We start from the raw sequence: 27,665 nt of genomic DNA, 5'->3' as shown, positions 1-27,665 counted from the left end.
ACTTGTCTCTTAGAACTTTAGGGTTTTAGGTACATGGAGCACAGCCTGAAAGCCAGAAGGCTGGCAGTGAGAATTTCAACAAGGAGATGGCTTTCACTGAAACAATTAGATATTCAGAGAAACAGCTGTCTTCTCTCACATTGCTGACTTTGAAGAATCTGGATTTTGTTTCATTAAAGGAAACTGTATTTCCTTATGATCTCTTTACAGATTTCAAGTTAGAGAGCTGTCAGCTCTCCCTCCACCTCCCTTACCCCAAAGAAATAGCTGGGAGGAGGAGGAGGTAGAGAGTAGGGCCCAACCACCAAGATATAGAGCAAAGGAGAGGATAGGTTTTGTGCAGAAAACAAAGGTCCTAAAGGTAGGAAATCTGAGCTACTGTGGCCTCAATGGTCCTTTTAAATCTCGAGGAAGAGTCACCAGTGGTATTCTGTATCCTTCTCAGTTTGTGTCATATGCATAGGTTTCCCTTATCTAATCCGTTGAATAAAATGTTGACAGATCTTTAGGATACTATACTAGATGGACTGAGCTTTGACTCCATCCAACATAAACAGTCCCAGCCCCCATGATGTTCCACTCTCCCCACCCCTACCCCCATTTGGGGGCTTGGGGCAGCAGGTGCTGGGCCAAGGCTAGTCAGACCACAGTGATCATATCCAGTCCACAGCACCTTCCATTTTATTGTTTTATTTACAAACAGGGTGAAGTCAACTGGGAAAATCGGGGTAAGGAGTCAGTCTGGGCCATCCAAATGTGGAGTGGTTCCTGGGTCAATCTCCACCATGAAGGCCGCCTCGTCTATCTTTTTCCTGCCCCTTAGTAATGGCCCCTTGATTCCTCAGGGCAGACTTGTCTGCTGCTCCTGAGCCCTTTTATGAGGGCAGATGGATCCTGGGGGAACAGGGGTGGTAGGAGGGCTGGGGCCCCCTCAGTTTGTGTAAACCTGAGTTCCGATCACACGCATGATTTCCTTCTGTATCTTGGGGTCCTGAGTATTAATGTTGGCATCGCCCACCTGACCATCCTCATATCTGCCAAAGATAATGCAAGCGTGAGCATAAGAGGGAGACCAATCCCAGAATAATGTCAACCCATGGACCTGCATTTAGGGGTGTGGCCATCCCATCCCAGAATCAAAAAACTTTCTTTCTACTCTTTACAGTAGAAGAGTTTATCTGGTTTCCTCTAAACAGCCCTTGATTTATACCCATCCTCATCCTCCAAGGGTAAAGTCCCAGTTCCGGCCCTACTCAGGTAGCCAGGGACAAGTCTCCAATAACAGAAACAGACTTTCCCAGCAGTCCGTATTATTGTGCTCTCCCCCTCACTTCTCCAAGTAATTCCCAAGGTACCCTCCTAGACTTACACAAAGAAGAACCGTGTGCAGACATGGTCGGACACAGGGCACACCCAGATGTTCCCATGCTTCTGGAGGTCCTTGGATGTAATCACTGGGAAGAGAGGGGCCAGAAGTTATAGGTATAATGCTTGGGTCAGACAGTCCAGGCAGGGAGGGGAAGGTAAGATGCTTCAACATCACCCTTAGCTGGATCATGTGCTAAAGTGGCACCAGAAATGAAGGTTGGGCACCCACAAAAACAGGGACTGGGTGAGCTACCTACCTTCACAAAGTGCTATACAGTTTAGATTCCGACTCTGCAGGAACCTTGACTGAATGGATCGGGTCTAGAAGAGAAGAGAGCCAGGTAGATGGTTACAGCTTTCCCTAGAGAGGTAAGTTAACTGGTAGTAGTTAGGGGGGTAAGGATTGGGATATCCTGGGCTTCCAGCCACCTCCCAAAATTTCTGATTTTCATAATCAGTCTGGATGAGTCCAAGCTTCCATCTTTACATTTTCATGTCATTAGATTTAATAAACTCAGTTTCTGTTCTCATACTCATGACTGAAGCCACAAATGACCCTGGAAATGGGTTCCTCTTAGAATGTATCTGATTGCTTGAAATGATCTATAAGCCACCCACCCCCATCACTACCAATGTTTCCCCATCCATCTCTGTAGCCTAAACTTTAAGTGTCCTGCCTCAGTCGAACAAAGGCAACTAATAATACCTGGGGGATGGTATTCATTCTGTTGTATCTCTGGACGAGCTCATCTTTGGAGGGCATCCTATGCTGTCCTTTTCCCATTCCTGTCACAGAAAAACAAACCAGTTCATTCACCCATTCCTTCATCAAATATTTACTGAAGTACCTACTATGTGCCAGGCACTGGAGCTAGAGACACTTGGTGACACAGCAGTGAATAAAGCAAACAGTGTATCTGCCCTCACAGAATTTAGCCTGATGGAGATTACAGGAAAGGAACAAATAGTCATGACACAGCATGGGAGGGGTTATGATGGGGAAAATACAGAGCACTGAGTGAGCCAGAGGAGGGGAACTAGCCTAGCTCACAGGTTTGAAGAGGGCTTCCTGGTGACAGCTAGGCTAAGAACTATAGAATTAGGAAGAGTTAGCTAAACGAAGAGGAAGGAAGTGTTCTAGGCCGAGATAACAGCATACGAAAGGCCTGGAAGAAAGACACAGTAGTGTACCTTAGTTTGTATGGAGCATAGTCAATGGCAGAGAAGTGATGAGAGATGATGGGGAACAGGTAAGCTAGGATAAGATCAAGCAGGCCTTGTAGGCCATGTAAGGCAACCGGAGTTTATCCTGAGAACATCAGGGAATCACTGACGGACTCTAAGATAGGGAGCAAGAGGTGAAATGAGCAAGGAATGAGGGGCCTAGGAAGATGGTGACATCAACATTTCAGGTCCGATGCCAGGCTGAGTAAAATGAGTGGAAAGCAAGCAAGCAGAGCAAGTCAGATCTGCTCCAGTTTCAAAGCTACATAAAAACCTCTGACCAGAGTCATTCAGACTAAAGGGAGTACAGAACAGGTAGCTGATGAATAAGTTTCCACAGGTAACCAAAATGGCAACTACCCTGAAGAGTCCTGCTTCCTTCAGAAAGTCTTCCCAGACTTGAGGAAGAGGAGCCAATTTACTTGCTTTCATCTTATCTAAATCCATAAATCCTCCACCATCCTTAACCCTCATTGAATAGCCCTGTTTATAACATTTAGAGACTCACTCTGGACTCTTCCTATTTAGATATGAAACAGTGCTTGTGGGCCCCTATTCCCAACTTTTTCTGTCCCATGATTAGGACTCCAGTCTCTGTATTCAGCTTTATCACAGGCCCAGCCTTATCCCAGGAAGGAGTGAGTGTGTATGTGTGTATGAGACCATGAGACCAGAGAGGGAGATGAAGATGGGAAATGATGCTATCACTGCAGACCAGGAGCAGGGGCCCTTATCTCATCAGTCCACCCGGCACTTTCTATTACGACTAACTCCACTCTGCTGCAAGTCTTGCTTTTGTGGTAACCATGGTCTAGAAGCAGGGATGATAACCACTAGAATGACATTCTTTACTACTAAGGCTGTTAATTCATCATGTACTCACAGTGAAGCCCCATGACAGATTATGGCTTGAATAAAAGTCAAGGCAACGAGAACCTCAAGATTTGAACTGCCTATTTCTTTCTCCTACAGGAATCCCCACCATCCTGTTTCCAACTTCTTCATTAGCCTTAACTAGGTTTAGCTCTGCATCCAAACCTGATAACCTTCTCAGCCTGGGTATTTCAGTGCATGGTTCTGAGTAAAATTCCCATTTAGGTTCTACCTCAGAGGTTGAGAGAACAATCTGATTTCTATGGCTGGTCTTAGAGATGGCCCTTATGATAGAATTCAAATCTTGTTCCATCCCAATCCTGTTGTGCACTGTCCTGACTGTAATAACCCCAATCATCTTCTCTCAGTTCCCTGAGACCAGACACACTGAGAACCTAGAGGCCAGAATACTCCCTGGTTGCTTGGTGTGCAGTATACATACTTGGACAAGTTTCTAAACATGACTAAACAAACAGATGGAGCTTACCATCTCCTTTCCCACTCTCCCTCACTTTAACCTGCACACTATGGCCAAGTCTTTAGAGGCTCCGCTAGTCAAATGGATGCTCTCTATTTACAATGACCCCTCAGAAGGCACTTGGATACCCTGAGGAAAAATATAGAAAACTAGAGCAGAAAAGGGTAGAAGGAAACATACAAAGAGGACAGAGTTAGTTATATGCTAGAGTAACTAAAATAAGTCAGACATTTACCCACATCCCATCCAGAGTTAGAGACTCTCACATATCCATGGGGCCCTCAGAAAATCAGTTATTCAAGCAAAGCCTGCCCTGTCAGTCCAAAATAATGATAAGAACACTGGCCTAAAAGTCAGGAGAACTGGATTCCAGTCCTAACTCTGCTAGTTAGATCCGTGTGACCCAAGAAAGTCATTTGACTTTTCTTTCTATCTATTTTATCTGAAAAGTAGTAAGAGATTGAACAAAATGACCTATAGCCACAATAGAAAAACATGGTATTTTGTATCTATAATCAAATCAACCTTTGGAGGGAGAAGGATGGTGCCATATGACATTTTTACATAATCAGTAAATAAAGTTAAGACGTCAATAGAGATTCCTAGCTCCATCTGATAACTAAAGGTATTCAGGGACTCAGTAGTAAACAAAGACCAGTGGGAGAGGAGAACAGGGAGAAAACAGACAACAAAAAAGAATTTCGTGGCCACCAGAAGCCAGGAGACTCACTATTTAGAATAAGGAATTAATTTGAGAGAAGCTTTAGGCTGGCACAAAGATAAAAATTGTGGTATCTAGACAAAGCCAAAAGACTACCCCAATCCCACTCCCACTTTGGACTCCAGGCACACAGAGTAAGATTCATTCACACATTCAATAAATATTCACTGGGCACCCATCCTTTGTGGATTACTCATAGACATACTATCATTTGTTTAACAGGACAATGAACTAAGAACAGACGTAAGAACTAAATCCAAGAACTAAAATACTATCAGTGACTTACATCTAAGTGCTCCTAACCCTATCCCACTATCTGCCTCCACTTGGGAGATATCCACTATTCTGAAATTTAGGTTGTTATTTTTCTTCTTTTTCCTTTAATTTTATCACACACACACGTAGCTAAATAATTTTAATTTTGTTTACTTTTGAGCAATATAAAAAAAGGCAGTCCTTTGCCTTGCCTTTTTTTTCTTTTTTCAATTCAACCATTATTTACTTAACATTTTTTCCACGTTGCTGAATGCCACTGTTGGTTCACTGTCATTGCTGAATAATAATCTATTTTCAGAATAGATTATGATGTATTTACCCATTCTCCTGATGATGAGTTTTTTTCTAAGATTTGTTGTTGCAAACAATACTATACACCTTTGGGTGCACATATTCAGAAATGAAAATGCTTGGTTGCAGGGATATTTCTCAAGCTTTATGAAATGTAACACCAAAATGTTTTCCAAAGTGGTTATACCCATTTATATTCCACAAGCAATAAAAGAGATCCTGCTGATCTACAACCCCTGGTACAATCAGAGGTACTACCGGATTTTTAAATTCTTGCCAATCCACATAGGTGCTAAATGGTATGTCATTTTGGTCTTGCCTTTACTTCCTTGATTAATAGAGGCTGAGTAGCTGCTCATATTTTTGGTCATTTCTTCAGTGACCTGCCTGTGTTATTTGCCTATTTTTTTAATTGGGTTGTCTTCTTATTTGCAAGAATTTATAATGCACTTTTATTACTAATCTTTTGCAGTTATATGTGTTGCAATGTCTTCTCCTAGTTTGTAAGCTGCCTTTTTATTTTAAGGTGTCTTCTGATGAACAGAAGCTTATAATTTTAATAAAATCAAACTTACCAATCTTTTATGATTTGTAATTCCATCTTTTTGTATTCTCTGGATGATTCTGTTTAAAATTGGGATAATTTGTTATTTGAAAGTTTGACTTAAGATCCACTTGTAAAATTACCTGGATTTGGCAAGGTTTTTGTTTTATTGTGAAAAATTTTAAGCTACTATTTCAATGTCTTTTATGTTAGAGCTGTTCAGGTTTTCTATATCTTCTTGAATCAGTTTTGTTAAGTTATATTTTTCTAGGGATTTATCCATCTTGACAAAGTTTTCAAATCATTTGCATAAAGTTGACAGAATTCTATTAGCTTTTAAAATTTTGGGACTTCCCTGTCAGTTCAGTGGTTAAGACTCTGGGCTTCCAATGCTGGAAATGCAGGCTTGATCCCTGGTCAGAGAACTAAGATTCCACATGCCGTGTGGTGCAGCCAAAAAAATAATAGTAATAAAAAGTAAAAATAAATAAAACTTTGCTATATCTATAGTTATGTTCCTTTTTTATTCACATTTAATGCTGCTCTTTTTCTTCTTAATCAATCTACCCAGGTCTATCTGTTTTGTTAGTTCTTTAAAAGAACCATCTTTTGATTTTTTTGTCTATTGTATCTGTTCTTATGTCATTAATTTTGCTTCTTATTTATATTATCTCCTTTCTTCTTCTTTGTTTGGTTTATTGCGTCATTAGAGACCTTTCTATTATAGTTCTGTTATTCTGGAGCTAAGTGTTCTTATTTTTGTAACAGTTACATTAATGGAGAATACTAAATCTATAAAGAATCTAGCACTGGCCCCTTCATACGGTAGACATGTGACTATCTGGTGGCTTTCTCTTATACAAAGACTATACAGAACCTGAACTAAAAAAGACTGAGAAGAACTCAGATATAAACTTGAAACAATGAGAAAGCTAAGTCAGATTTCTTTTCTGAGCTGGACAAAGTGGGACTCATCTCCTAACTAGAATCTGGATATTGCTCATACCTTATCTTTGGAATAAAATGCTTCCTCTTGCATTCAATGTTACTAATACAATAGTGTATAATTACAGACAGTTTAAATTTTAAAAGGTGGTTGACAGGGAGGAGAACCATGTCTCCAGAAATGTAAGCCAGTGGAAGGGACTCAAGACTTCAAGTGTATTCATCTATCAACTCGCATCCACGTGTGCACATATACAGTCTGACAGGCTACTGTCAGCACCAAAAATGTGTTCTCCAGAGAGCCTGGAGTCATCCCCCAGTAATTCCTTAACCCATTTCTAGGGCTAAGGTCCCACAATGAATGGTTTTATTCATGGAGAAGAGAATACCTACGAGAAAGGGAGATAATTGGCCTCACCATACAAATAATCTAAATTCCTAACGAAAGAAAAAAACAGAAAGATTACGTATCCATGACTGGGGAGAGAGCTGACACAGACCAAGTGTCCATGATGGAAGAGGAGACAGCATAGGTTTATGTATTCACAAAATGGATGCAATGTAAATAAAGTCAATGTGGCCAAAGATTATTTCTTACCTGAGTATCCAAAGGAAATACTGGAGATGGGGCTCAGGTAGATGCCTTTGCCATAGGCTGCTCCATGCAGCTTGCAGGGAAACACCAGGATGAGCAATATGAGCCTGGGCCCTCCCATGGCTGTGTATTAGGCAGCCACAAGGCTTATCCAGCCCTCTGTCCCTCCATTTAATCTTCTCACTCATTCAGATAACTTTAGGCACCTACTCTTGAAAAGCTGATTAGCTGAAAAGTGGATGCAGGTTAACCCCTTTGCCTACGAAATACTAGATACTGATGCCTTGGCGAGTGACGAGTGGCAAAGCCACTGAGTCAATCGCTCAGAATCCATGCTCCTGCCATAGGCCTTGGTAATATGCAGATCCCTGCCCTCTAGAAATGAATACAGAACAGGCAGGCAGGAGGAGGAATAATAATCATTCCTTGGAGTCTTGCAGGACAAAGAAATAAGTCTCCTATATTAACTCTCTGAATAGTCACATATATTGAAAAGCTCTAACAGGTTCATTGATCACAGTGATTGCAATCAGCAATTTCTATTTGTGCCTAAAGCTATATTCCCATTCCTAAAAACAAAGCCTCAGGTCAAAATACAACCACCATATTCATTCTATACATATAGTTTCAACTTCCTCCCTAGGAAAGCCCCACAGGAGGCTAGGTTTGAGGATGCTGAGGCAAACACAGTTGAGTACTTTAGAGGAGACTTCCCCGACATGAGTGGGGCAGGGAGAAGGTGGAGAGAAAGAGAAAAGGAGCACAGGCTCACCTGCAGTTTGGTGTAGGATGCATTGACCAGCCCATTGCGCAGGATCGAATGCCAGTTCTCAATGTGGGACCCACTGTAAGGCAGTATAGAATACATGTTTCCTCATGGAATGAAGTTCCCAAGAAAATTCCAAGGCTGCCATCCCCACCCATTCTCACACACACAGGACATGAAGATGGACACAGATAAAGCTAGCGATGAACGTGCACACGGATATAGTTACAGGCATGCAAGATGTGTGTGTGTATGGCTAACCCTTACATCTTAATATCTAGGCCTATCTTCTCTTCCACGCTTCAAACAATCCCATCCTAATCCTCAACTGCTGGTTCAATATTTTCATTTGCCTATCATCCTGATATTTCAAATTAAACAAATTCATCTCAAACTCAATGAGTTTATCACTGATCCCAAGTATGGCTTTCAATCATGACTTCACATCTCTTTTAAGTTACTCTTAATCTATTTTTTCCTCTCTTCTCTCAAAATCAGGCATAAATTGCTGATTTTCTTCAAAGCAGTTTTCAAATCTATCCCTGCCAATCTACCTTCAACCACATCTTTTTATATGTAAATGTCATTTCTCCTCAACTACATCCTAAGTAGCTTAAGATTAAAGACCATATCATATCTTTATCCTCTACAGCACCTACCACAATAGCATTTAATACATTGATGGACATAGGTCATACAAACTCCTATTCCTCAAGTGAACTTGCCGCCATCCCCCCATTTTTTTTGCCTTATCCAGCACCCAGCCCCAGCCCTGCCCCACTCCTCACTGGAAGGCAAAGGTGCTGCCATAGAGCTTCTTGGCGGTCCGGAACCGAGCCTCCTTGGCAGGAGGGCTGCTCAGCAGGAGGAACTGGTGTGAGGTGTGCATGAACTTCAGCTGCTGCCCAGGGTGGGGGTGGGGTCAGGAAAACAGAGCAGAAATGGGAGATCAGGGAGGGAAAGGCTAGGGATAGGGAGCAAATTAGGCTTGTACAACCCCCAATAAAGGAAATATGCATTGGCCCAAAGACTACTGTTGATGGACAAGTCTAACCAGGCAGGTCTAGGACCAATGTGACTAGCTGGTTTGGAGCCCCTCCTTGCCCCTCACTAGAAATTCAGAGCTTAGAAGGAGAATGGTCACTTACCCTGCTGAGAGGTAGTTTGACAATGTGCGACCTGTTGCTAGAGATGATCCTAGGATAAAACAGAGAAAAAAACAAAAAGGACAGAATAAACATGTGGTTAGGCCATCCTAAACAAAGCAGCAGCCTTGCTCTGCCCCTTGGAGAATAAGCAAGGATTCCAGGGTTGTTTTAACTGTGAACCCAGGACACTACTGGATATTCCTGTGGGTGGTAACGTTTGTGTATAAAAATGTAAAAGAAGTTACTGACCGGAGACCAGCTAAGTTACTGGGTAAACAACAGATGAAAGAAAGAGAGGGGTGGGAGGTGGGCTGCTACATCCAGGGAGAGAAAAGTAAAGAACAAAAAGAAGAGCATAAGAGGTCAGCTACCAAAGAAAATTAGAGAGGTGGGTCTGTGTTAGGATGGTGACAACTTACATTTGGGATTTAGAAACTTAGCACAGGGGCTCAGGAGCTATCCTATCTGAGCCCAGAGGAAGGCTGAAGGCTCTCAGAGATGGGGGGAATGGACAGTTATTGTCTGAACTGCAGGAAAAAAACAGAGGAAACTAGAACGAACTTCCTGAGAATTCAGGGACATACTGGCCTGTATGTAGGCTGAACTCAAGAAGACAGGAGAGAACAAAGGCATAAGCCACTGAGGACTCAGCAAGGGGGCATTATCTCTTATAGTGGTTATGGTTGTTTGTATGCTTCACTCATGTACCTGTAATGCCATTCTGAACGGTCTATGCCTGGTCATTCCTCATGCTAAGAGGGAGCATGGTGCACTGAAAAAGTACTAACATCAAAGGCTGACCTGACAGAGCAAAACAGGCTAGAAAGGGAAAGCTATTCCAGGAAGAGAGAACAGAAATCAAGGTCAGGAAGGGAGAGCAGGGGGTGAAGGGAAGTAGAAAGGAAATACAAGGTCAGAACCTTTGCTCAGAGAAGGGAGTAGTAACAGTGCTCCAAGCCTCTGGACAGTTAACATCGACAGGGAAGGGCTTGAGACAGAGAAAGGGAGTACAAAGAGAGGGACCTCTCTGCACGCATAGAAAATCTAATTGAAATGAAGTGTTAATTCCTATAGGCAAGCAGCACTCAAAAACCTACTGGGAAACAAGAAACACTAAAGAGAACTTGAAACACAGTCTTAGAACTTGCGGCTTCTTTGTTGGCTCCCAGTTCCTAGCCAAGCCAGGTGTATCAATAAAACCCCAAGAAAAAGCTGCCATAATATCTATGATCTTAGGAACGATGCTGAAACCACCTCTAAGAGAAGGTATAGGCTCCAGTCTGATACTATGTCCCATTCCCCAAACTGCTGAAGGATAAACCATTCTACTCATACCACTGCAGGAGAGGATGGGCCAGGGGATCCAGCTTGTCCATCTGCTTCTTGATTTCCAGATACGAGCCCTGTAAGACAAAGGCCGTAAGGTTATCTCCCAGAAGAGGTGGGAGCCCTCCCACTTTCCACAGATAATCAGGGCCCGGGGCAAGGCAGGAACTGAAGACCACACCAAACCAAGAGGAGATGGGGTTCCCACCCTCAAGGACCCATCAGGCTGGGAAGACTCATAAATAAATATGAAAATGACTGAAGATGCTTACAAAACAACATGCAGGTGGGTCTCCCTCATTTTATGCAATTCCTACAGCCCTAAAAAGTTGATTATAAATCAAAAAAAATAAATAAGTAAATAAAATCAATGTCCCAGAAAGATCAGGCTAAGGAATCCTGTGGTAAAACTACATAAAACAGAGTTCTTCTGACAAGTAAATCATCCCTCCTAGGTGTATGTTATGTGTTCATCTGAACTGTGATATATAGGATTTGCTGAGAAGAGGCCCACCTGTAAATGTGAGTACAAATGAATGTCTATTCATGCAGAGATTGCAGACGAGGGGTGGGGAAGTCTGGTGAGGGACAGCCTTGAGTCAAAGGATGGTCACTGCTCCATGTGGCTGCCCCACCCCTAGAAGGATAGAAGATGCAGGCCCCTGGGTCTAGTTCCTTACCTCCAAGCCCCCCTCCTTACCCTCCCAACCCTGGACAGAAGTCCTTCCCTAACTTCTCTAGTGCCCTAAGAATTATTTAAAAAAAAAAAAAAACATTAAATAGGAACAACTTGTGAAGGAATTAGCAGCAAAGGTAAAGGTTGAGAGAGACATAAGGAGTGAGAAATAGGAGTAACAGAGCTAACAAACCAGAGAACAAAGACTAGGAAAGCTAAAGAGGGAAAACTAAAGAGAATACTGTGAGGAATTTGAATAGCATCTCTAAATCTTCACTCCAATCCAATGAATTTCAAACAGAACAGGGCACTTGAGTGGGCAGGCAGGGGACAGGCAGAGGACAGAATACCTGGGTCATCTCCCGGATGGACATCACACTATCCAGAGCTTTCTGCAGTCGCTCATAATTCTTCTTCTGTGGGGAATCAACAGGGAAAGAAGAACCAGGTAAAGAAAAGTGGAAGAGAGTAAGATCTGATGAAAAAGAGGGCCACATGTACAAAAGAAATCTAGGCCCCAGGGAAACAGCATAGTATGTCATGCAAAGAACACAGACTTAATGCCAAGAAGTTCTAGAATCATGTGCCAGTTCTTTTACCAGCTGAGAGTAGTAGGGGTAAGTTCCTTAACCTCTCAGAACCTCAGGATCCATGTATATACGTAAAGATAAAAAATCCTTACTACCCTCATAGGGTTAGTTATTTAAACTGAAGATTAAATAACATGTAAAGAATCTGATACAGTGCCTGACACACAGAAATGAGCAACTGTGAAGCACTGTCCTGGGTACATGTAATGGTTATTTCAACACCTGTCAACTGTGTCCTTTGGGAAATGAAGTGCCAGACATTTAATTGAACATTATTCTAGGTATGTATGTGAAGGTATTTCTAGATGAAATTAACCTTTGAATGGCAGACTGAGTAAAAGAGACTGCCATCCCTATTCAGGTGGCTCGTCTAATCAGTTGACGGCCTGAATAGAACAAAATAGCTGAGTAAGAGGGAACTCCTCTGGCCTGAGTGCTGGGACATTGGTCTTTTCCTGCATTCAGACTAGAACTGAAAAAATAAGCTCTTCAAATCTTGAGTCTGCTGGGTTTTGGACTGGAACTTACAACATCAGCTCTCCTGAATTTCCAGCTTACCCACTACTCAGCCTGGTACTTCTCAGCCTTCATAATCACAGAAGCCAACTCCTTACAGTACATTTCTTTCTCTATACATCTCCTATTGTTCTATTTCTCTGGAGAACACTAACTATTACAATATTTTATATACATTATGTCTCATTTTTATAATAGATATTATCCACTTTTTACAGATAAAGAAATTGAGGTTCGGAAAGGTTAAGTGATCTGCCTAACACCATTCAGCTAGGGAGCAGCAGAACCTCAAATGGAATCAAGGTCTGTCTGGCTTCGAAGTCTGTATTATTCCAACATAACTAATGTTAATTTGTCTCCCTGTCTTCTCAGAAACTCAGAAGTTACCCTTATACTATTAGTTATGTTTAGTTACTTGTTCACTAAAGAGTTAAATCTGAGGGTTCAAGAGCCAAGAAACAAGTGTGCCATTTCTTCTGTCCCCTTATTCCCAGCTGTTGTGAACACTAGAATGACAGCCTGTAGTCTCCCATTGTCTTTCACCATTTCTGTTCCTTAGTCCTGACTTTCTTCCCAAGCAACTATACCTTAGGGTTAAAGGCCAGAGTCTTGGGATCAGTGGGGTCCACCACAGAGGGATAAGGCTCAAAGATGATGCTCTTTCTAGGGGACTCCAAAGCTGCCCTACACATGGCCACCAGCAGATCCACCACCTTAGGAGAAAGGAAAGAAAGGGGACAAAAGCTAAATGATTTCACGGGGCTGGGAGTTGCACAGTATCCAGCATAGGTCTACCTTCTGGAAGCACTTGGTATTTCTCTTTTTAAAAGCAAATATGAGGGACAGACTGGGAGTTTTGGATTAGCAGATGTGAGCTACTATGTATAAAATGAATAAATAACTAGGTCTTACTGTATAGTACAAGGAACTATACTCAATATCCTGTGATAAACCATAATGGAAAAGAATATGAAAACGAATGTACATATATAACAGAATCACTTTGCTGTGTAGCAGAAATGAACACATTATAAAGTCAACTATATTTCAATAAATTTTAAAAACCACAAATGTTTTGATTTTTTTATTAGAAAATACAAGCTTATCATAAAAATTCAAGAACAATGTTTAAAAGAATGATTAAAAGAAGATAAAAACCATCCCCTTGCCCCCAAATCTCATTCTTCACATTAACTACTGCAAAGTTTGATGTATATTTTTCCAGATATTTTTCCTAAAGAAATTGTTATTTTATCATATGGGCAAATTTTAAATAATTATACACACTGTTATATTTTATTTATATATGTTATAATTCTCTATCCATAAATAATAGCTATATAGTATTTCTACTGTAATTAATAAAACAGTATTCATTAATTACAGTATTTCTACTGTAATTAATAAAACCATCATTTCTTTAACTGGACCCTGTACAAATGGGCTTGTATCTATTTTTTCTTTTTTCAACTATTATAAACAATACTAGGGAATTCCCGGGCAGTCCAGCAATTAGAGGACTCTGAGCTTTCACTGCTTAGGGCATGAGTTTGATCCCTGGTCGGGAACTAAAATCCCACAAGCCATGTGGTGTGGCCAAAACTTAAATAAAATATTAAAGAAAAAAACCACTACAGTGAACATCCTTACATAGGAAAGCATTTCTGGAGATTAAATTCCAAGCAGTGAAACTGCTGGGATTCCCAGCCATAAATGATCCCAATTCCCCAGCAGCTCTTCCATCCCCCATACCTCTGCTCCAGTGGCCACCTCCTCTGCAGCTCCGGACATGACTCCCAACGTGTAGAAGGAGAAAACGCACAGTTCACGAGTACAGACGGCTGGCTGAATGGACATATTAAAGAGATGGTGGTGGCAGGAGGTGTGCAATAAGAAGGTGTCATAGGGCAAGAGGGACATTTCTGACCTCGGACAACTCTAGACTGATATTCACATATCCTCATCTTTCCTAACAGGACTGCTGAGACTTGTTTTCGGAGAAAAACTATTATTTCCAGAGTCTCAGGGAGTATGGACAGAATTCTACCTTTACCACAGATCCAAGAAGAAAAGAAAAATGGAAAGATGAGGAAATAATGGGACTTAGCTAAGGGTGTAAGAAAGGGTCACAAAATAGAGGTGTATACCTTGAGCATGGACCCATTCTGGAAGACATGCTGCTCATCACATACAACACAGTACTCATTCAATGTTGGGATTCTCTGCTCTGCATATTTCATGATCTGGGGAGAGAGGAGATTCTATTAAGTCTTTTTTTGGAAGTCAAGACCCAGATATAGGAAACAATCTGAATTTCCTATTACTCTCCTACCTCCCAGCCCTGTACCTAAGGTAGACTCTATTCTTGGGTCGTGCACTTGATTAAATCAATGGCCTAACTCTGGAAGACTATATATTATGATGGAAAAAAGACCAGCCATGGTAGAAGAACTGGGTTAAGATTCTCCCTTCTACTACTTAATACCATATATAAGTTGGGGCAAGTTAACTTGAGCCTTGGTTTCTTCATTTACAAAATGGACATTACTCACTTTACAGAAGTACTGAAATTAAAAAGATGATTTCTGTAAGAGTATTTTATAATAGTAAGAAATACTAATCAAACTATTAATATTATTTGCAGTAATTAGATTGCCCCCATCTGACAAGTGAATTGAGTATTCAGTCCATGATCAGATGGCGGTGGGGGTGGGAGGTGGGGTGGGGGTGGTGCTGAGAAGCCATGTTTAACTACCTAGGACAATCAGCCTGTAAGATGATCAAGACCACAAACAAAACTCTGATGGGAAGAAAGCACAAATTCAGAGCACATGCAGCAATATCTTGAAGTATTTTTTACACAATCTGTCTTAAAAGGCTTTCACAATCACATATACTGCCTGTATAAATCAAATTGTTCCCATTTCACAAACTATTGAAATCATAAATGGACACGCAAGGGCTTTTGTTCATTTATTTAATACAGATGTGTTGAATGCCTACTACATCCCTAGCTCACTGAAAAGTATCCTTTGTTATTCAATAACATAAAAGACTATCCTCTCAGACCCTATAGTCCAACAGGGGAGATGTGGTATGTATATACATTAATTACAATTCAAGAGAGCATATAATACCTGACCCATTAGTGCTATATAAAACAAAAAGTATCAAAAGAATTCAGTGAGAGGCAACACACTTCCATCTAATACATTTCAAGTAATAGAGAAGATTTTATGAAAAAGTTGGCATTGATTACAATAGGCAGATACAGTGAGGAATGCCAGTAGAGGGAATGACATGAACAAAGATATTGGAGATGCAAAAGTGAAACCATGTCAGGAAAATAAAGAGGTTTTAAAAAGAAGCAAATGACCAGTAGCGGCTAAGCACTGCAAGTTTGTGAGGAAAAGTGAAGCCCACTTGAGCAAGGATGTGGAGGATTATAAGAAAATCAGTGTCAATTCTTCTCTTATCTTGGCATCAGTGCACTTAAAATTTGCAGTGCATCATTTGGCACTTGATCGTAAGTGGTATATAAGCGTTGTCTTCCCAATAATGCTGCTGCTGCTGCTGCTAAGTCGCTTCAGTCGTGTCCGACTCTGTGCGACCCTATAGATGGCAGCCCACCAGGCTCCCCCGTCCCTGGGATCCTCCAGGCAAGAACACTGGAGTGGGTTGCCATTTCCTTCTCCAATGCATGAAAGTGAAAAGTGAAAGTGAAGTCGCTCAGTCGTGTCCGACTCTTAGCGACCCCATGGACTGCAGCCTACCAGGCTCCTCTGTCCATGGGATTTTCCAGGCAAGAGTACTGGAGTGGGGTGACATTGCCTTCTCTGCCCAGTAATGCTATAGGCTTCTTAATCGTGGGAACTAGGCCTTTTCTCCTATTCACAGAACACTCAGTATAGTTCTGGAAGCAGAGCAATTAAGGAAATGTTTGCTAATTGACTGAAGAGTTGGGAGATGTTAAGGGATCAGATGGGTCAGAAAATAGTGGAAAGGCTTTGGAATGAAGCTTTGGACTTGATTACCTGGACAAGGAATCCATATTCCAGAGTGGGGATGTTCTTGCAGTGACCACTGACCTGATGAGAGTAAAAAAAAAAAAAAAAAAATAAGGCTTCATGAATCTCCTAGGAAGCTGGTAACTAGAAACACCTCATTCATGCCCATTACCTAAAATTATCTTGAAGTAGCTAAGCCCTAACTCTGATCAGTCTAAGTAATCCCCAAGCTGCAGAAAAGACCTTTAGACATTTTTGGCAAAGGCTCTTCAAACAGGCTCACCTGTCCTTAACCCTTTTCAAGGTAGATGTAAGACGTTTGTAAAGTAGCTGACTACCAAGTCCTAACCACAAGCTAACAAAATTAAACACAACATCTCCCTGGGATGCCCAACCCCAGACTCTGCTCCTTGATATACTATCAGAGAAGCTTGCTAGACTATGTAGGTATAAATTCACAACTATTAAAATATGTGTTCCATTCTACTGATTCATGATTCATGCCCAGATTTGGTTTATGACGTCTGGACAACCAGACTCCCACTCCATTTTGAGAAGCTGTATTCCCTCACTTCCCCTCCCACCCTCTGACACCAAGTCAAACCCTCCTCAGCCATGTACCAAAGGAGAGGTCCGTGTTGGGGGAGGGAGGCCCACGTGCTGGGGACACAGGAGACCTGCCTGGGGGCTGGGAGGGTAGCCAAACACCTCCACTTTGGGGTTCTTCATGGTGCAGGAGATGGAACGGTTCATGAGGCGTCCAACTCGAAGGTCTGGTACACCCAGTTTGCCTTTCAGCATGGAGTCCTGTATGATAGGGAAACTGGGAGACCTGAACAGAGAGCAAAGAGAAGTGACGAAACTGAGGATTCGGTATGAGCCCTAGAAGCCTGGAGGGTTTTCCCTGGTGGTCCACCGGTTAAGACTCTGCAGGGGGCCCTGCATTCAATCCCTGGTCAGGGAATTAACATTCCATATGCCATACCACACAGCGAGGTCAAAAAAAAAAACCCAAACTATCCAAGGAAAGTTTCATTGGATCAAACTGTCAAAACAAATAGATCACTACACGTCAGGTTTTATGTCATTAAAGCCTAGGTCATTCTCTACAGCATCCAGGCCAGCTAAGGAATGATACCTTGGAAAGGATACCTGTTTCACTTGCTCAATGTGTGTGTGTGTGTTGTCTGTATTAATATATATGTGATTAAACTACTAGGTAAGAAACAGGTGGACCCCAAAGAGCCTAATGTCTGACTGTCTATCAATACTGGTACCTGGAAAACTACAAATCTGGGTTTGTATTTGCCTTTGGCAAGATCAGAAGGCACAGAGAGTGGGGAAGCGGGGAATAAAAGTCTGGGATCAAAGAATGGAGCAATGCTTGTTTCCAGAACCCAGGTAATAAATCAATGTGCCCTTTCATAAGAGCAAGGGGCTGGGGCCTAATTAGCTCTGCTTCTGTCTCCTTAGGATAGGGAATAAGGGTGAGGGTCAAAGAAAGGAAAGATGAAGAAGTGAGTATATATTTCTCCAAACAGACCCCATGCACTATGTACTATATTTTACATAAAGGACAAGGTATGACTACTGGGTCAGGAGTAGAAGGGTAAAGACACACAGGGGACAAGATCATGTGGGTAGTATTAGTAGTTAAAGGTACAGAATTCAGAGGACCTAGGTAGAGGACAGAAAAGTTTACATAATCAAGAAGGTGGGGTGGGGGCTTAGAAGAGATCAACATGATTAGAGACAACAAGCTCATGGAGAAACACTTACTTGGGGATGGGTGAGAAGATACTGAGGCCAGCTCGGAACTTCTTGATGGTACCACTTGTCTTGAACCAGCTGTGCCTCTTCTCCTGCTGGGTCTTTAAGAAATCGTTGCTGAGATGTTTCCATTGTTGGGATGTAAACATACCCAGGATTCTAAAGAATCACAGAGGAAGAGACTTAGAAAGCTCAAGCAGGGGAATCCCAGGTCAAGAAATAGGACTATGAAAGGCAACTAATCTAAAATTCAGGCTTGGAGACTGCAAAGCTAGTTGGTTTAGGGAACTGTGTGTGTCTCAAGATCCCTCTGATATAATCTTAACACATGGATATGTACTGTTCTAAACTACCTCTTGACCTTAGTGGGTAAATCCCCACTCCCTTACGTAGTCTAATGGACCAGAAAAATTCTTAGATGCTTTGCCTTGACAGGAAGATCTCAAACATGAGTCTTCAAAGGCTGTGAACCTGGCAATTTACTGCCAAGAAGAGCTATACCGAAAGTGAAACAGAAGTAGTGGAAGAGAGGTGAGTACTACCCTTGGCCTTGTGAATAGTGAAGAAAAGGACAAGGAACCTGAAGGGTACTGATACTGTTAGGCAAAACATTACAACCTCAAATTTATGGTTTCCAACTTGACTAGTCTTGTCAGTTCTTTCACCTGTCCTTGATCAGTTCTCTCTAGTATTACTCTATTATTCTAAATCCTTATCATCTTCTTTAAGCTCCTAACTTTACCTACAACTGATAATCTTTCTTCTCAACAGAGAAAACCGAAGCCTTCAGATATCATCGTCCATGATTTGACAACCTTACTACAATATCTATTTCCATTTCCAGCCTCACTTTGATCCCTCCATCCTCTGGAGACAAGCTGATCCTGCTCTTAAGATCAATTGCTCTAGCTGTACTCTAGATCTCAGCCCCTCTGCAGGGACTTTGATCTGGCAATTATTCCCTTTTCCTGTCAGTTCCTTTCCCCGTATCTACAAAAAGTTCCAAGTTTCTTTATTTCAACCTAGCTACCCTCTAATCCTCATCCAAATTTCTTAGTCCATATTTCACTGTTTTTACTTTGTGGCCAATCACTCACTTCTCCAGAATACTTACTATATTCTGGTTTCTACCTTCACCATTTCACTACAACTGCTCTTACCTTGATGGTAAATCCAACCGAAACTCCTAGTTCTCTTCTTACTCATCCTTTCTGGCATTTGGCCCTCCTTGTAGAAATGTTCCTCCTTGCCTTCTCTCACACTGTTCTCTTCCCATCCTCCTCCAAGCTCTCTAACCTACCTTCAGTGTTTCTTCTTTCTCTACCTATTCTTGGCATTTTTTTCTGGCTTAAAGAGTGTTCTGCCCTTGACTTCATTTTCTTCTCATTCTATCTAACTCTTCTTTGACATTCTCATATTCTACACTGGATGCAACTCTCACCTGGACACTGCAATCTATCTTCAACCTGTACCTCTCCGGTAAGTATCAAATCTACATCTCTATTGAGCAGCTCCACTGAATATCCCAAAGTTACCTTTAAATAACATATTTAAAATGGAACTATCTATCTTCATCCCACAAACTTGTTCCTCTTCTTAAATTCCTATTTAAATGAGCGGTATTACAATTTACCCAGACATCTAGGTTGGAAACCTAAGAGTAATATTCCTCTATTCCTTGGCTCTTATCATATACAACATAACCAAATTAGTCTTCGAGTCTGACTTTAAACATTGCAAATCTTTCTAGTCTATCTCTTGTCTGTACTCATATCTACAGTCATACTTTGGCTCATCATCTCACGTATGAACTTCTACAAATGGCTCTTACTAAAATAGTTCTGGTCTCTTGTAATACTCCTTCTATCTATGCTGCACAATGCTACCAGAATGTTTTTTTTAATAATTAAATCTGACCATACCCTTTCTTTGCCTAAAACCTTTCAAAGTTCCCACTGCCTACAAAATAAAAGCAGAAGATCCTTTCTGATTTTACAGTTCCTACGCACATTGCCTCATGTGACTGCCCTTGCAAATGTTATTTATTCTCAGAGTCTGTCTACATGGACAATTCTTATCCATCCCTAAAATCCATTAATCATCTCCCTTTCATATTTCATTCATCTAACTGCCACCAGACTGACTTACACCTTACTCTGTGTTCTTTCTAAACTTTACATTTTCAATTGTATTAGAACAAGTATACACTGGACTATATTTAGAACTTGACTGAGTTCACTTCTCTTTATATACCAAATACTTATTTAGCAAGGTGCTCAACACATTTAGTCAACTAAAACGGTCCAAAATCCTAGGGCTCCACTATGAGGAAGTGTGATGAGCATAACTCTAATTCCAGGGTTGTGTTTTCCTTTAAATGCTACGTAAATGCTAGTAATGCCCTCACCTCCAGGAAGCCTCAAGGGCACATACCCCAAAAACACAAGCTCCCCCACCTAACCATAAACTGGACTCCCCAAATTTATTTTAGTCTTTCTTGGGCACATGTCAGAAATACACTTTTGGAAAGAAACATTCAAGAGTCTGCCTGTCCTATCTCTCTTTCCCTCAAACATTCATAACCAGAAAGATCAAAGTTCTTACTTTTTCAACTGAAGACCCAGCCCAAATCCTTCCTTATTTGATGGCTGGAAAACCTCAATTGATGGTTCTGCAAAGAGAAGAAAAAGCTCCTACTACATATACATGTCTATCCTCCTGGGAGTCCAAAGCCCCAGTTCAGTGGATTAGCTTCCTCAGATTTCAAGAATACTCTAAACAATAATGGTGGAAAACGAAAACCTCTGAGGCAGAAGGTAGATTCTGGGAACTGTCTGACCAATTTCAAACATCCTCAACTTCTATTAAGGAAGCTGAGGAGAAGGGGAAGAATAAATAATATCAAGGAACTAGAGAAAACAATTTCATTAACCAAGAAAGTCTTTAAGGCATGACTATTAGGTGATAGGGAGAAGGCAACGGCACCCCACTCCAATACTCTTGCCTGGAAAATCCCATGGACGGAGGAGCCTGGTAGGCTGCAGTCCATGGGGTCGCTGGGAGTCAGACATGACTGAGCGACTTCACTTTCACTTTTCACTTTCATGCATTGGAGAAGGAAATGGCAACCCACTCCAGTGTTCTTGCCTGGAGAATCCCAGGGACAGGGGAGCCTGGTGGGCTGCCGTCCATGGGGTCGCACAGAGTCGGACATGACTGAAGTGACTTAGCAGTAACATTAGGTGATAGGGAATGAAGATAACAATGAGAGAAGACTGAAAATCTCCTACCAATGGCCTTCAGATTACACCAAAAGGCTTTGTTCCTAGTTTTTCTCTATCTCAGTTAACTTAGAACGTTGTATTAGACTAGTCAGAGCACGCAGATGCACAAAGTCACTGCCTTTACCCGGTCCATCAAGGTACTGGGAGAGAGAAAATCGCAGCCTCAACACAATAGGTTCTGTCCGGAGGACCTTCCAGGCTGTAGAAACTTCCTCCTACAAGAGTAAGGGGAATGGTTTCTAGTTCAGCATCAGAGAGAAATGGCCTTTGCAGTGTTCACTACAAGACACACACATGCACGCAGTACTATCTGCTGATGGTCTAGAGATAGGCACAAAGTATACGTGCTTCAAATATAGCATTGGGAACAAGACTCCAGGCCTATGTGGCAAAACCCACAAGCTCAACTAGACCTGCTGCTGGCAGGTACTAGCATCACTTACATCCAGGAAGCTGATGTTGATGTGGAGGTCAATGTCCACGTCATCGATAGTTCCATATTCTCTATAGAGATACAGGTGATCACATGTGAGACTCATTAAGGGAGAAAGAAGGGAACAGAAATTGAAGTGGAAAGAGAAGTGAGCCTGGGGATAAGGGAGAGGGAAGGGTGGAAGGAGGCTCTGTAGTTAGCTACAGCCACTTTTACAATCAAAGCCTTTGCCAGGCCACAAGCCCTTCTTACCCCCAAGGTGAAACTTCAGTCTAGAGGATCTAGGATAAGAGGGAACTTCTAAGAAAAGTAGTTATACCTTCCTAATTGCTCCTGTCAGCCTACCTTAAATATTCTGAGCAACTCTCACCATCATTAGGCTCAAAACTTATGAAAGTCCACAGACCCCAGCATCACACCGTAAAGAAAAACCTCTACCCTTTTAGCAACTCACAAAGAAGTGGCTGAGCCCCCTACCATCCCTGAAGTAGAGCCCCACCTGATGGATACAGAGTTCTCACTGTAGATTTCCTTCACAGCTTCAATGTCTGCATCCAGCTGTGGGTGCCGATATAGGTCAGCTGCACAGCTTCCCTGAGTCAGCAGCAAAAATGGTGGAGGAGGGAAGAGAAAGAGGAAAACAGAATATGAAGAAACATCAGGAACAGGGAAATCAAACTATAGCAACACATACAAGCAAAAGCTGCTTTATGAAGGAGTTCTTGGTGGTGGCCCTAGTTAGGGATTTCACTGACAGACAAGTCACCCCCCATAAGCACTCTAGGAGGTTTCAGTAGACTAACTGCAGGTTCTGCTTAAGGAGTTCACATCCTTAAGTTTCAGCTTCTCTCAACCTTGACCAGGACTCTTTAGGTATCCCTCCTACGAGAACTCAGAACAGGCTGAAGAGTACAGAATTTAACTCAGATTGGTTCTGTCTGCAGCGTCCAACATTTCTGCTCAGGATCATGCCCTGGGCAGTGACAGCACTGAACAAACACTGCTAGAAGAATCTTAAAAAATTTGACCCTAATGAATGAAATGACCCCTGCTGGCTAGTGAGGGAACAATCAGAAAACAACTGTTTCCAACTAAGAACCTATGGCTAAACTCCATGCACAGAGGGTGTAGTTTATACTGGAAAAGATGAGAGTTCCAGGCAAGAGCAAAAATATGAGATCAGCTCTGACCAGATAATCCTCAGATTACACTGACACTGTATCTTCATCTCTGCTCCAAAATAATCTCTTTCACTCCTGACGTATCCAGAGGAAAGTATACATTTAGACCATCCAACATGGGTTTAGGGGCTGTAATCTCACCTGAACTCCATAGAGAAATTCCTCTGATTCATTGTCTCCCTCCGAATCATCATCATTCCAGAACTGGCCTTTGATGTCCTGATGATGAAAAACAAGAAATAAGGGTGCCTGGTATCTCATGGAACAGAGTGGGGTTAAGACAGGAAACAGATTTTCACAAATGAGAGGTCCCTTGGGATAGAATAACTGAGGCCCCAGTCCCTTTGCTGCTTTCCCCTGACCCTTTGGGGACATCTCAGTCTTTTCCCGAATCCGGTCATATCCATGGTCTAGCACTGACTTGCTGGCACAGAGGAAAACAATAGGGAATTTTAGCCTTCTTAGGTATTGGGTATGATGACTGAAGCTCTAGTAGCCAGTGGGGTAGGTATGCAGAAGGCTTCAATATCAAGGTTGATTCTCAGGCATATCTACGTTCCATTACAAGCTGGCCTCTTCTGGATCATTACCCAAGGCAGCTCTCAAGCACACCTCGCTCTTTTGTCTCCTAACTCCCTTTCTATCCCTTCAAGTATTTAACTCTCGCCTTCCTTCCCAAGAAAACTCCCTAAACACACACCAAGTAATACTGTTTCCATGCCCCATCTCCTTCCTTTAACTTCAAGTAGCCACCCTATCTTCCAAAAGGGAGCAGAGGGGGAAGGTGAGGTCTGCAATCTGTTTCATCTACCCCCTGGATAATCAGAAAGGTGGGCAGTGAATTCTCACCATTGGGTCAGTGGGTAACACACACTCCTAGGTCAGTGCTAGGCAGCACCCCTCCATACCACCAGTTGAACCCAGGCCAACGAGATGGGCATTTAGGAGGCCAAAAGAGGAGACAAGGGTTGGGAGGGGGGTGGCGATATCAGGGGCTGACTGGAGATCAGCTGAGGAAGGCAGGATCTTCTGTTGTGGTGGTAACAAGTCACTGTCCTGCAGAAAGTAGACGATTGATCTCATCATCACTTAACAGCTGGGTGGCATGTACAAAAGCACACATTTATGGGTACACTTTTATTATACATATGTACAGATACTGGTACACAGAAACATACTTGCATGCATGTAGACACACTTGCACACAGTTCTTTAAAGAGAATGAACCATGAAAGTACTACATAAACATAAGACACTACTGTCCTCCAGCTGGAGAGCTGTGACTGAAGAAAGTCCCTGCTCTAGTTCATAACATTGTATCAACTCCTGAAGCCAAAATGATGATGCCAGGACCAGAGGCTATGCTACTCAGTCAAGTCAGTTCATTTCAGAATGTTCTTCATAGAGTCAACCAAAATCAGAAGCAGACACTTTTAAAAAAATCTTTATCCCCAGTTATTTCTCCAAATTGAATGTTTATCTCTTATTTTAAACCAGTATCCTTAGAAGCCTTTCTATAACAATCATAGCTAAGTTTAAAAGTCTCAACAACTCTGACCATTTTCTGATAGACAGTCTGAGTTGTCACAGCCAAAATAATGCCCTGGACTCCTCTTGGAACCTACTCTCCCCAAAATGTAATAATGATCTGAAGAAATGTTCAGAAAAACACTAACTTCTAGCCCTTGTGCAAAATTAAAAACCACTGCTTCCTGGCTTTGTATTTATCAGTTTCATCCACTCCAACCTTAAACAGAGGTGTTCTTGATCTTCAACATGGTTCTCTTGCATCTTAAGTATCTAGATCAGCGGCTCTCAAGTAAGGTCTGTGAACTGGCAGCATCAATATGACCTGGGAACTTGTTTAAAATGTAAATTCTAAGATCCCCCATTGAGACCTACTGAATTAGAAACTCCAAAGGTCTAGCAATCTGTTTCAACAACCCCTCAGAGTTACGCTGAGAACCACTGTTCTAAATTCTTGTGCATTCCAAGGGCCTGTGGTCTGTTCCTCAGACACCAACGTAAACCTGTAACTAACCCAGTATAGTGACATAAAGCACAATGCCAGGGAAAAGATCACAGTAGTCCTTCAGCTGGCAGGGCTGCCTGACCCATCAAAAACAATATGTAAAAGCAAATTGCAACTAAAGTTCTTAGAGAAGAAATGGCTTGATATCTGAGACTTGCTTTAAAATACAACTCAAGCACAAAAGGCAGAAGGGGCATTGGGGTGGGCAACAGGTGAAAAAAACATGGCAAAGTGATGACTACTGATGAAGCTAAGTGATGAATGAGCACATAAGCATTTCTTATACTACTTTTGGGTATAGTTGGAGATTTTCATTTAAAAAAAAAAAAAAATCAGAGACTACCCTTGGAAGGGCTCTCCCTAAAAAGTTAACTCTAAATAAGAACAGGAAGATTATCACTAAGACTCCATAAATGCCTCTTTGCTGTTCTTCAAACATATCAAGCATATTCCCACCTCGGAGCCTTTGTCCCTGCTGGTCACCCTCCTTGGGATGCTATTCACCCAGATATCCACATGGCTTACTACTTTACTCTTTCAGATCTCTGCTTGAAGGTCACCTTGACTATCCCATATAAAACAGCAAAACCCCAACATACAATACAGTAGCACTCTCCATCCCCCTTCCTTGCTTTAATTTTTTCCATAGCACTTACCACACTCTGATGTACAAAATGTTTGTTTGTTGTATTTATCTCCCACCAGAATGTAAGCTCTATGGTGGCAGAGGCTCTGACTCTTTTCATTGTCTATATTGTCAGTCCCTCAACACATATTTACTGAATGAATGAACTGTCTGCTGGAGACCTAAGCCAAAGGGGAGATACATACAAGAACTTAAACACAACTACATAGACAAAAGTCATACAAAAATAATTTTAAAGAGCAAGACTCCATTCACCTTCAACAGTAGCTGAGAACCAGAACATGAAGATCTGGGGGCTGGGTTTGTGAGATTTGAAAATAAACAGTCAGGTGCTGATCTGGATGATCACAGAGAAATAAAGAGGGAGGCACTAATGTCCAGCCTGGGGCGTCTTCGGCTGGGTGGTAGAATGATGGCAGCATAGGCCAGAAATACCAACTTTCACAAGCTCTCTGTCACTGTAGAAGTCAAGAAAACTTAGTCTCTCTCCAAGGGTTGTTGCTGCTTGCTTTCTGCTGTTATCATAAGGAGAAAAAGATAATTCAGAGGGTATTTTTCCTGTCCAGGGAAAAGACAATTCAGAGACTACCATCTTTTTCAACCCAGGCTGCTTCAGTGAAAGGGAGTCCCACCTTCAACTCTCAAAGCTCATTCCTCTGAGATGGAGAAAGGGTTTAAATGACGAAGAGTGGCAAAAGGGGAATAGTGGGAAGTTATCTAATTCACAGAATTACATTTTAAACAGGAATAAGCTGGAAAGATAGTCTTTTTCAAAGCTTTCACGTTACCTATAAAAAAAAAAATCAGGGGTAGAGAGATCAAGTAACTTGCTTAGGTTCAGGCAAGTGGAACTGGGACTTAAGCACATTTGACAGGTTCCACTCACATCCACTCTTCCTGTGATATGGTCACAAGCAATAAAGGGAGGTGCTAATGAATTAAGCAAGAAAGACCTATCCAACTTATCTAAATGAGGTAAAGAAGGGAACCTTTCAAGAAAACCAAGGCCAAATATAGACTGTGTGAAGAGCCCAGAGAACGGTGTCTGTCGGTCAGTACTTCGGACGACAGCAGAAACAGGGAATTTGCACGGGAACTGGCCATATGTAATTAAGCCTCAAGCCCGGACCACAAAAGTCGTGGTCGACGTCCACGAGCGCTTCTCGGTGTGACAACTTTACACCCAGTCAAAGAAGCCTCCGATCTCAACGTTTAAACTCTGGATTTGACTCCCACCTTTATGGTCCTGGGCAAGGAGGCTACTCCGCTCTACAGCAAGTGCTCCACCCGGAAAGCCTAGGGCATGGAACAAAGAGCGCGGCGGCGAACTCCTGGACCTAACGCTATCCCGGGTACGCGGCGGAGGGCCGGGCCGGGGTGAGCCCCCGAACACTGGCTGCCACCCGCGCTTCCAGAACAGGCCGTGAGGCCTCCCTTGGGGGGAGCTGTTAGACCTCTTCTCCGTTTTCCTCTGGAGACCCCCAACACCTGCCTCCCGGGAAAGAAGCTTTGTGCCCGATCTGTGTCGCTAGCGACCCGGCCTTGAGCGACGCCTGTCAAGGCCAGGAGGGCACCTCAGAGCCACCCGGTCCAAGCCCCTCACTTCATCCACCCCGGCCGAGGAGAGGCGGGCCCCGCACCCTTTCCGCGGCCCGGCCGCCCCGCCCGGTCCCGGTGGCAGCCGCCCCACAGGCCGGCCTCGCGAGTACTCACGGCGACCCCGGGCCGCGCGCGGCCGCCGCCGAGGAGACGAGCGGCCCGGGACGCCCCGCGGGGGCGGAGCGGCAGGCCAAGGGGCGGGGGCCGGGCCGGGCGGGCGAGGTTGCGCGCCCCAACGCCTCGTCGTTCCGTCACGGCGGCGCTGAGCCACTTTGCGCACGCTCGCGCGGCGGCACTGTGGTCACGTGGCCCGCTCGGAACCAACTGCCTAGCGGCCTACCTCTGGACGCGCCCCCGCCCCGGACTCCAAGCCTGG

General features: G+C 42.8%; 1 protein-coding gene across 50 annotated transcripts; it reads right to left on the bottom strand.

The window, feature by feature from the left end:
- Positions 1-658: 658 nt before the first annotated feature.
- PARP6 (poly(ADP-ribose) polymerase family member 6) lies at positions 659-27,455 on the bottom strand. 50 transcript variants are annotated; one of them, XR_015135290.1, is made up of 25 exons: positions 26,927-27,455; positions 25,946-26,205; positions 25,701-25,851; positions 23,862-24,068; positions 23,154-23,231; positions 22,331-22,425; positions 21,842-21,902; positions 21,523-21,613; positions 20,719-20,785; positions 18,124-18,273; positions 17,026-17,176; positions 16,372-16,425; positions 14,485-14,580; positions 14,090-14,182; positions 12,925-13,050; positions 11,582-11,647; positions 10,828-10,876; positions 10,565-10,632; positions 9,230-9,278; positions 8,870-8,982; positions 8,088-8,160; positions 2,075-2,154; positions 1,626-1,689; positions 1,370-1,454; positions 659-1,034 (listed from the first exon to the last, which is right to left on the bottom strand). XR_015135290.1 is itself a non-coding variant. In XM_086322686.1 (25 exons), the coding sequence occupies exons 4-25, from the start codon at positions 23,862-23,864 to the stop codon at positions 932-934; spliced, it is 1,896 nt and encodes a 631-aa protein (XP_086178812.1). In that variant the 5' UTR covers positions 23,865-24,068; positions 25,701-25,851; positions 25,946-26,205; positions 26,927-27,455; the 3' UTR covers positions 659-931. The 50 variants fall into 50 exon arrangements, 18 of the variants coding, with proteins under 18 accessions (XP_086178812.1, XP_086178819.1, XP_086178814.1 ...); XR_015135284.1 differs by having other exon boundaries at positions 8,870-8,979; XR_015135279.1 differs by having other exon boundaries at positions 8,870-8,979; positions 16,966-17,176; positions 25,946-26,202.
- Positions 27,456-27,665: the final 210 nt, after the last annotated feature.

This window comes from Bos grunniens, chromosome 10 (assembly GCF_055505025.1).
Source record: "Bos grunniens cultivar Pamir isolate PY7600 chromosome 10, Bosgru_T2T1.0, whole genome shotgun sequence".
In the NCBI taxonomy this organism is placed as follows: domain Eukaryota; kingdom Metazoa; phylum Chordata; class Mammalia; order Artiodactyla; family Bovidae; genus Bos; species Bos grunniens.
Note: the sequence above shows the minus strand (reverse complement) of the source record. Positions and strands in the feature narration are given on the sequence as shown.

Excerpts from the sequence above, each read along its gene's own strand:
- PARP6 (XM_086322686.1), bottom strand. Across the intron at positions 21,614-21,841 it reads TCAACATCAGCTTCCTGGAT|GAGGAAGTTTCTACAGCCTG; the intron begins GTAAGTGATGCT and ends TTACTCTTGTAG. Across the intron at positions 18,274-20,718 it reads CTGGGTCTTCAGTTGAAAAA|AATCCTGGGTATGTTTACAT; the intron begins GTAAGAACTTTG and ends GTGATTCTTTAG.